Raw genomic sequence first — 10892 nt, 5'->3', positions numbered from 1 at the left:
ATCTTTATTTTTGTAATGCTAGACATTTTCATTCTTGTAATTATCAATATTATTGTTGATATCTTTATTAATATAAATCTGATGATTTTTAATACAATATATATATACAATTGATGTATTTATATATATATATATATATATATATATATATTTATTGAAGAAATATTTATTATAACAAGGAATATGGAGAAATATGGAGGAATATGGAGGAATATGGAGGAATATGAAATAATATGGGAGGATATGGAAGAATATGAAGGAATATGGAAGAATATGGAAGTATATGGAGGAATATGGAAGAATATGGAAGAATGAATATCAAAGAATATAAAGAAATATAAAGAATAGGGGAAAATAGGGAGGAATATGGAAGAATATGGAAGAATATGGAAGAATATGGAAGAATATGGAGGAATATGGAAGAATATGGAAGAATATGGAAGAATGAATATCAAAGGATATGAAGAAATATAAAGAATAAGGAAAAATAGGGAGGAATATGGAAGAATATGGAAAAATATGGAAGAATTTGGAATAGTTTAGAAAAATATGGATAAATATGAAAGAATACGTAAGAATTCAGAAGAATATGGAAGAATATGGAAGAATTTGGAAGAATATGGAAGAATATGGTAGAATATGGAAGAATATGAAAGAATATGGAAGAATATGGAAGAATGAATATCAAAGAAATAAGAAATATAAAATAATTTTGAAGAATATGGAAGAATAAGGATGAATATCTAGGAATATATGGAAGAATATAGAATAATATAGAAGAATATGAATAAATATGGAAGAATATTCGAAGAGTAAAGAATAATAATAAAAAAATTGAAAAATAAAGAAAAAATAAGAAAGTATCAGATTAATTATAAAAAAAAAACATGAAGAAAAGAAAGAATATCGTAGAAACAAGAAGAATTTGAAACAATGAAAAAATATGGAGTGTAAAATTAAAAACTTTTTATGAACATAAAATAAAATCTGCAATGCCAACTTGTTAATGTTATTGTTTAAACACATGAGCATGCACTTTACAAACTTGGCTAACATAAAATACATAAACAGAAACAGCAAAAAAAAAATTCGAATATTTGAATGATCCGAGTTTTTTGATACATAATAAAATTGTCTTATCCCTTTGTCTTTGCCAAGTGATGGTGTAAACCTTTGATATTTCAAACTTAGATTATTTGATCTACCAAAATTCATAGTTGTAAATTTCAAAGGTCCACAAAATCGGGTTGCTAAGATAAAGGTATTAAAAGATGAGAGTTTGTTGCAAAAACTCTGATTTTTTTAAATATTGTAAAAAAATATGTTTTTGAAAGTTTCACTTACCGTGGTCTGGTTGGATCTTGACGTAGAAGCTGTTGGTGAACACCTCCTTCCCATCCACGCTGTACACGAGGCTGACCAGAAGGATGTACACCACCAGGGTTAACGTCAAGCCTCGCATCTTCATCTTCATGTTGAAGGTTGTGCTCGGGGAGGGGGGGAGGAAAGGTGCGAGCGCTCCCCGCCCTCCGTCGTTGCTACATATAGAGGGCGGGGGCGATAAGGCCGTTTTCATAATCTACTGTAATACCAGGCACTTGTTCAACCAATACTAATGTTTTTTTATCAATACATCAATATACATTTTTCTTTTTNCCCTCCAAAAATCTAACAATATAACAATAAATCTTCATACACTGCAAATTCTGTGTGGAGACTTTTTAAGAGTATAGGATATTGTAGAAGAGGTGATGAATTAAAGGGAAAATGGTAGCAATGGGCTTGGAAAAAATGTTTCTTGAAATAGCATATGGTGCTTGGAGTACTTAAAGAAGAAGCTTATGGTTCTTGGAAGGTTTAAAAAAGAAGTATGTATAATGTATATGGTGGTTGGATTGTTTAAACATGAAGCATATGGTTCTTGGAGGGCTTTAAAAAAGTAAATGTTGCTTTTGGAGTGTTTAAACAAGAAGCTTATGGTACTTGGAGTGTTTAAGCAAGAAGCTTATGGTACTTGGAGTGTTGAAACAACATGCATACGGTGCTTGGAGTGTTTAAGCAAGAAGTATATGGTACTTGGAGTGTTTAAGCAAGAAGCATATGGTACTTGGAGTGTTGAAACAACATGCATACGGTGCTTGGTGTGTTTAAGCAAGAAGTATATGGTACTTGGAGTGTTTAAATAACTTGCATGTGGTACTTGGAGTGATTAAAGAAGAAGCATATGGTACTTGGAGTGTTGAAACAACATGCATACGGTGCTTGGAGTGTTTAAACAAAAACCATATGGCACTTGGAGTGTTTAAATAACTTGCATGTGGTACTTGGAGTGTTTAAACAAGAAGCATATGGTACTTGGAGTGTCTTGTAAAGATATGGAGTTTTTTTGTAAAGAAGTATATGGTAATTGGAGCTGTATTTGAGCAAGAAGTATATGGTACTTGGAGTGTTTGAGCAAGAAGTACATGGTACTTTGGAGTGTTTCATCAAGAAGTAAACAGTAAACAAGAAGCATATGATACTTGGAGTGTTAGAGCAAGAAGTATAAATGTACTTGGAGTATCAAAACAAGTAGCAAATTGAAGTTTGAACCTTTATCGCAAGATGTCCTTGATATTTTACAGGTAGCATATGACGCTTCAAGTTTTTGTTGTAAATTGTGCCAAATGCGTTTGACAAATAATGACTCTGTATATTGCAACGAATTGTTTGAAATATACGAGATAATAAGCACATTTATTAAAGACGTTTTATTTAAACATTTGCATTTTTTGCATTTGCATTTTGTATAATTCATCAAACCAGAAACCATATGGAATTAATTAACACGATGAACCGGCTATGGTTTTAAAGAAAATAAACATTGAAAGAAATGAATTTTAAAATCTTTAAATTAGATGAAAAAAAGTAATCCTTTAACCTAAACATTTATTTTGTTAATATTTAGCTGTTTTTTGAAGGTTAAATGGTTGAACCAGTGTCCTCCCTGATGGCCCCAGCCTCACTCCTAGAGAATACCAGCCTCGACCAGCCTCCTAAACCATACTTTCCGATAATAAAAACAGATTTTTCAACCTCGCTCACATGCAACAGATGTTCATTAAGATTAACCCCTTTATTTAATATATTTTGTCATTTATGTTTGAGAATTCTTAGTTTTATTCTTGTAAAAGCGGACAGAGCAAAACATATCTCGATAACTAAATGAACAGGCATGGGTCTGTTCATTGATTTGGAACTAATGCCGTGTCACCATTTTCAGAATCACATGCATGAATGATTTTTCAATTATACTGGATTAATTTCTGGAAAAACAATATTTATACAGAAATTGAGTCTTTGCCACAAACTCAAATTAGTTGACTAATTCTGATATCTTTGCAATCTGATGACTGATGGTGTAAATCTTTAATATTTTAAATTGTGACTGTGCTTTGACAAAGTAGCTAAGCAACCTTCAGGAAAAGGCGGTTTAGATAGAAAAAAATACGTATTAAAGTATCTACATTAAAAACTGTTTCACAAAACTAATTTGACATGCTTTGTATGTTAATGTAGTGTTCGTTTTAGATATTGTATGTATGCTATATGTTTGTATAGTTAATGTTTGTAATCACTAATGATACTTTTTGATTTAACATAATTTTAAGTAGTCTAGATCTACAATATTGGGTTGCATAGGAATTGGGATTAGAAATTCAGTGTTTTTGGCCGGCATGGATTTGATTCTTCTGCAAATTGAGAAATTGTTTGTTATAAAAAAAAATTGCTAAAATAGGTACAGGTTATTCAACCACTTTATTAGTGAATCTTGACCACACTAGAGCTATTATACGGAGAAACAACAACAAATGGAGATTTAATTGATCAAATGGTGATTGAAAGTCATGTCTTGCTGATCCAATGACCGAGCTTTTAAATCATTCCATTCGGAATGGTGAAATGTTTGCAAATTTTTTAATTTATTAATCATTAGGATCTAATAATCTTTGTATGCAAACAAACATTGCAAACAGTGCACAGCAAATCAAGGAAATACTTGTGTTATCTTTATTTCATATTTACTTTTCGGAAAAATATTACAAAACAAACATCTTCCTGATTGCGATACAGGCATGATTTTTTTTGCTTATCTGAAATAACTTTTTAATTTTGAGGCCAAATTAGATGGTTGAACCCTGTAAATATGTGGTTTAACTACTTTTCTTAAGCTTGAACTGGCGCACAAAAGAAGTGGCTAAACTTTACCTGTACGGTTCAGCTTTATTCTTGCTATTCATTAAATCTGGTCTCTAGGTCCGAACTTAATGAACGAGAGGTCGCTGAACAACCCCAACCAGTTCAAATCCTGAATGACCGAATCAATTCCTTAACTGTGCATCGGTGATTCAAGAATCGATTTAAATCTGCAGTAGGTAGCTAAGCAACCGTGCTGAATTTCATTAAATTCGGTCCTCATTTAGAGAAATTATTGAAACAATAAGGAAACTGTAAACTGTGTTTGAATCTTCGTTTTTGTAAAATGATTAAAAATTTGACTAAAGATACTTTAAAACTTATCCAGCTCCATATGTTTCTGAATCTAAGAACCAAGATTCTTATTGAAACCTTTTGTTGTGACGTAATGAGAGAAGTTGGTTTAGACCCTGATCCTTCTCTTTCAAGGCAGGGCTTCATCTAAACCATTCGTAGGGGGACAACACNCTATTCACTATCCTATCCACTATCCTATCCACTATCCTATCCACTATCATATCCACTATCCTATCCACCATCCTATCCACCATCCTATCCACTATCCTATCCATTAAGAAAATGTGCATGTCCGATTTATAACATTGACTTGTTAACTTTTATCTCAGGAACAATGAGGAAGATATTGTCGTTTTTCTATTTGTTAATTTGAAAATTCAATTTTCAGAAAGGAAACAAATAAGATCTTCGTCATTTTTGCGTTGACAAAGGTTTTAATATTGTATATCTTTTTGAATCCAATAGGCTTCTCGAAATTACGTATACAGTCCCTTTAAATTAACGATTTCTTTTTCCTCAACGTTACAATTACATCTCGGTTCATAAATCAATGTTGTTTATTCATGTTTTTGTATGTTTAAACATTTAAAACATGTTATGCAGAGATTGTATTTCTTGTTATTTTCCCAGAAATTTTGAATTATTTTCAATATTTTTGATTTATTAGAAACTATTTTTTATCACCGAAAATTTTTTAAATTTTTTCTGTTTCGGATTTTGAAAAACAAATCTTAATTCTAGGTTTTGTCGCACCCATATTTGGTCCAACCGTTTGCCCAGCTTTAGCTGAAATATTATTTATATGATTTTGTTTTAAATTGAATTAATCAAATATATATATATATATGTTCTATGTGTAGCCTAGCTATACCTTATAAAACATTGATGATGGAGAATATTTAAACTAGATTTACTGCAGGGTTCCCTTAAAAGCATGAGCCTTTAATGAGATTTTTTTTAGCAAATATTTAATAACACTATAAAGATTTACTTCGATCTTTAAGTCCTCTAAGAAGAAAGTATAAATTCCGTTAAGGTATCTTAGAAGTGTCATGCTTTCTGGGTAACCCTGTATATTAATAAATTAATAATGTTTCACTGGAAAATTTTTAAACGTTTTCGTTATCACCTTCCTCCCCCCTTTACTGCTCCCAGAGACCCGTATATATTTCTATGGCATAAGCAACAGGCGGCCGGAGCAGGGTTTCATTTCTCCTGGAGGAACCTGGATCCCTGTACATTATTTAATCTTGGATATTTCGAGCTCACGTTCATCAACACGGGATATCTAATACAGAGGTTGAATATGCATCATAATACTTAAACCTTTGCAAACCCGTATTTTTCATATTTATAGCATTTATATCTCATATGTATTAAATCTTACTAGCCTCCACCTCCGTTTCAATATAAAAAAGGGATTTACCTAGCACTCAGCCCCATATGCAATGCATTGATTGAAATTATTTTTAAACATTCAAATTTGTTTTGCTTTTAACCCTTAAAAAGGCTGGGGGGAGGTGGGGCGTTGTTTGTCGCCCACCCAGCCTCTCTAGTTTTTTTGCCCTAGTTCTCTCATTTTTTACCTAGACATTTTTTAATTTAAAGGATTAGTTTTAATGCATAGGGTAGGGAACAAGGTAGAAAAAAGGTTGGTCTATTTTAAAATATTCTAAAATAGCCAATATTTTTTTGTCACTAAAACTAAAAACAGTACATTTTCGAAAAGCCCTTGAAAAATGGATTTAGAAAGATGTATCACATCTTAAGATTTGTCAAAGAAAAAACTTTATTTTTCAGACCCTGTTTCGGGCTTTTTTCAAATATTCCTAGCACCCAAACTATTATCAGTTATCGTTCTAATTATTTTTTCAATGAGCGGGCCTTGAAAATTGGGTTATGAACAATAACATGCATTGTAACCATAAACCTTCTTCCTAATGCCTTTTTCTAGAGAGAGGGGGTTAAGAGAAGATCTACAAGAATCTGAGTAGTGCATCTTATTTCAAAATTGCATGCTTAAAAAGTTTCCTTTGCTTTGTAAAATTATTACTTAGACCAAAGATATTATTATTAACCAACACGATTTTTTCAAAACTATTTTTGATGAATTTTTTAACCCTTAACAGGCTGGGGGTGGGGCGTTTGGCGCCCCCCCCCCTCTGTAGTTTTTCTTGTCCTAGCACTCTCATTTTTGTTACTAAGAAAAAGAGGAGATTAAGCATTGATCTTGATATCCAGCATTTAAAGTTTTCAGCTCAGGTCCATATAGCATCATTATTGATTATAAACATGAACTACACAAATATAATCTATAGAATTTGAAAATTAATAAAAGGGGCATCATTAATGAAAAAAAAATTTACAAAGTCAGCGCTAATCACTCTATTCAATCTGAGCTAAAAACTATTATATTGGATACAAACTAATCCCTAATCCCGATTGCTAAATCCACTGTCGCCACTTTTGATTTTCAGCTTAATCCTCGCTTTTGGATTTCCATTCCGTCATAGAACCAATGAGAATTCTATTATTAATTGCGCGCCAAATTTTTGAAATTTCTCGGCTTCTGATTGGCCGTTCAGTTTCTACAATCGAAGTCTGATTGGTTGCAGCCCAGACGTAAAATTAAATTATCGTCAGATTAATAAAAGAGGAAATCAAGCATTTATCTCGATATCCACGATTCTAAAGTTTTCAGCAGGAGGTAACGGAAAAACACAAAAATAAAAAATAAAACTTGTCAATTAATATTTAATTTCATGAAATCAATGTAAGCATTTATATAAATAAAAAAGTTTAACATGGATTGCTGGAGTTTATTTTCTGCAGGGTTTAATTCGAGGTATGAATCACAAGAATAAAATCAGTTGTTTTTAACATTTCATGTCTGAAGTAACTTGAGTTTTTAAAACTCCAAACCTTTGATTGTGTGAAATAAAGGTCTGTTTATCATCTTTGACCAATTTTTACAAATATTTTTGAATTTAATATTATTCATCATTATACAGAAATACAAAACAAAATCATAAGAAAACTATTAAAAGCAAAAGCTAATGTTCGAAATCATTTTTTTGATATATTATAACATTGCAGCTGTTGCATAATAGTAATTGGTCTTGGAGACCTTAATAATTAATCTAATATATGAAATTTTTCAACAACAAAAATTCAAAAAATCTATTTTTTACTGAGCTCAGTAATTAGGACATAAATCAGTTTTATCTAAATTACCGTTGCAAATCAGGTAATTCCATTTTTGCGTGCCATATGTTTACTTGAAATTAAGCATACAATCCTGTTCATTCAATATTTCTTTTTACAGGAAAGATTTCAGGTTTCTGCAAAGTGATAAAAAGTGAATATAATATAATGAAAAATGATAATCGCACATTAAATTAGGAGAAAGTAAGAGAGTATATAAAAACTGTTGATTGCTTGGAGGCGTGTAGCTCAATATTAACGTCAATGTATGTTTGGAAACCGTGTACATAATCTCATAGGTTGCATCACTTTTTAATCTTCAATTAATTATAATCTTACTAAATTTAAAAACAAAACAATTATGGGTAATTTCTTAAAATAACGTCAGATGGTAAATTTTAATGATATGAAAGAAAATTTCTTGGGAAAACCAAATACTAGAAAAGTTTGAATATATCCAAATCAAATACTAGACAGGGTTGAATATTTTCAAACCAAATACTAAACAAGGTTGAATATATCCAAACCAAATACTATATAAGGTTAAATATATCCAAACCAAATACTAGACAAGGTTGAATATTTTCAAACCAAATACTAGACAAGGTTGAATATATCCAAACCAAATACTAGATAAGGTTGAATATATCCAAACCAAATATTAGATAAGGTTTAATATATCTAAACCAAATACTAAACAAGGTTGAATATATCCAAACCAAATACTAGACAAGGTTAAATATATCCAAACCAAATACTAGACAAGGTTGAATATATCCAAACCAAATACTAGACAAGGTTAAATATATCCAAACCAAATACTAGACAAGGTTGAATATATCCAAACCAAATACTAGACAAGGTTGAATGATAAACTAAGAGGAGAAGGATGAGACTGCTATCTGAGTTTGGTTCCAAACAAATTTTTACTCAGTTTCCAGGACGAAGATCTTGAAATTCTCCGGAGAGAACTAATGCGTCGGATCATTGAACTCCGTCCTTCCTCCTGGGATCCTTGTGGTTCAAGTTGGACCCTGAGACTGGTTGTACTCTGATCTAGGGTATGTCCCCTGTGTATGGTTTGGTTTGGTTTATTCTTGAGCTGTTTAGTTGGCTGTTCTTGACCTTCCAATGAGTTCCTCTGCTGTAGAGCATTCTTGTTACTTTTCCAACCTAATCAATTAATTCAACAGTTAGACCTATCCTTAGAACAAAAAAAATATTCAAATCAGGACTAAAAGCAAATTAAAATTAGTGCAGGGGTACATTATTTAAAAAATATGATTTAGTTCTCTTTAATCCTGCTCCTCTAAACTTTCCCATCTTCATTATAGTACTCCCTTAATATAGATTAGTATTGTACTCAAGCTGAATATAGATTAGTTGAGTACTCCCTTAATAAAGATTAGTTGAGTACTCCTGAATATAGATTAGTTTAGTACTCCCTGAATATAGATTAGTATAGTACCCCCTGAATATAGATTAGTATAGTACTCCCTGAATACAGATTAGTTGAGTACTCCCTGAATATAGATTAGTTGAGTACTCCCTGAATATAGATTAGTATAGTAACCCCTAAATATAGATTAGTTGAGTACTCCCTGAATATAGATTAGTACAGTACCCCCTGAATAACAATTTAGTTTATTAAAATGTTCAAATTTCAGTATTTTATAGCAAAATTTGCAAAGAATATGTGCAGAAAATGGAGATTTCATGTTTCGCAAATCTTTGCCAATTTAACTTTGTTAGTTTTTAGAAAAGGTTTATCTTAAACCCAAGATGCATGCCTGTACATACAGTTCATATAATTCATAGCGTACATCATTTTTGATTTCATAATGATAAATCAATATTTTAAAGAAAGTTTTTGTCACAAATTGTGATATTTTTAATCCTACATTTCTGCAACATAACTTAGTAGATCTGTGATATGTCAAATTATGATCTCTGTTAAATCAAATTGTCTCAGTTTTAAATATTAAAGGTTTACATAGGTATAAGGATTATAAAAGTTTGTGGCAATAACATCTGTTTCTTTATATTTAAATTATACAATATACACAAAAAAAACACGTTCTCTTTTCATATGCATAAAACAGTAGCTTCAATTATTAAAAAAGCAAAAAAATTATTTTCCGAGGGAGCCACTAAAAGACTCCTTTCTATTTTGCGAGTTAATAAATTTATGTTGACATACCCTTTAAAATTTTTTTTTTTAAATAAATAAATAAAATGAATTACCTCTATACCTAATGAAGAGCATGAAAATATTAAAAGTTAATTATTAAGAAATATTTTGTATTTAATTCAGAGAGTTTTAAAGAATTGGCTTTCCAGTAGTCAGTAGGCCGACGAATAAAAAATTGAAATAAATATTTTTTGCAATTAAATTTTTAATCTACCCATTTTTGTAAAAACGTTTTTTTTCATTTTTTATTATCTTTATCTTAAAACCATTCCAGATAGATTTCCGTATTTTGTTTACAAAAGAAAAAATCTTAAAAACTAAAATTTAAAAAAATCTGTTTATAAAAGCCAATTTTTATGACGATTTTGACTTGTAAAAAGCCTTTGACACTTTTTAAAGAACATTGTAACATTAAATTTGATAAAAAAAAGTACTTTGCAATTCATATATTAGATTAAATATATTATTTTTTAGCCTATATCACCCCGATGCTTCCCATGGGTTCCCTTAAAAGTGTCAGCTCATTCGGTCCAGCCGTTTTGCCGGCTATAGGGAACACATATACGAATGTCTTGTTTTATTGTGTAGAAGATATGTATAGAGGGTTGAAAATCACAATGCGTGCAGTTGTATCAACAAAGATTATGTATTGTATGCAAAATATATAATGATCTTGAGCTGTAAACTTTTGAATTGTGGATATCAAGATCAATGCTTTATCTCATTTGTTTATCTTGATTATTCTCTTAAATTAATCTTACATTATTATCCAGGAAAGTATCTAAAATGAAACCAATCAGAGTGTCAATTGGATACTGATACTAGATAGAAGATAGTGAGGAGATTAAATATACTTACAGCTCCATAGAGGGTAGAGATGTATGCAGACAATGCGTATCCATCTTTTAATAAAAATATTATTATTATTAATATATCCAAACCAAATNATATAGATACAATAAAC

The 10892-nt window shown here is 30.7% G+C and overlaps 1 protein-coding gene and 2 long non-coding RNA genes across 3 annotated transcripts in view; all 3 read right to left on the bottom strand.

The window, feature by feature from the left end:
• Nucleotides 1–1612, bottom strand: part of LOC111706660 (neuroendocrine convertase 2) — a 24131-nt gene extending 22519 nt beyond the window's left edge. Inside the window, exon 1 of the mRNA XM_023479570.1 lies at nucleotides 1345–1612. Coding sequence (XP_023335338.1) covers nucleotides 1345–1576 — 232 coding nt within the window. The 5' untranslated portion in view covers nucleotides 1577–1612. The remainder of the gene's footprint in view (nucleotides 1–1344) is intronic.
• Nucleotides 1613–7273: 5661 nt separating this feature from the next.
• On the bottom strand, nucleotides 7274–8931 carry LOC111706672 (uncharacterized). The gene is made up of 2 exons (XR_002766286.1): nucleotides 8585–8931; nucleotides 7274–8174 (listed from the first exon to the last, which is right to left on the bottom strand). It is a non-coding gene; the product is annotated as an uncharacterized LOC111706672 (long non-coding RNA).
• Nucleotides 8932–9016: 85 nt separating this feature from the next.
• LOC111706671 (uncharacterized) lies at nucleotides 9017–10843 on the bottom strand. The gene is made up of 3 exons (XR_002766285.1): nucleotides 10787–10843; nucleotides 9982–9989; nucleotides 9017–9077 (listed from the first exon to the last, which is right to left on the bottom strand). It is a non-coding gene; the product is annotated as an uncharacterized LOC111706671 (long non-coding RNA).
• Between the last annotated feature and the right edge of the window lie 49 nt (nucleotides 10844–10892).

Source organism: Eurytemora carolleeae, unplaced genomic scaffold, assembly GCF_000591075.1.
Source record: "Eurytemora carolleeae unplaced genomic scaffold, Eaff_2.0 scaffold744, whole genome shotgun sequence".
NCBI lineage: Eukaryota > Metazoa > Arthropoda > Copepoda > Calanoida > Temoridae > Eurytemora > Eurytemora carolleeae.
This window is presented reverse-complemented; position numbering and strand designations above follow the sequence as displayed.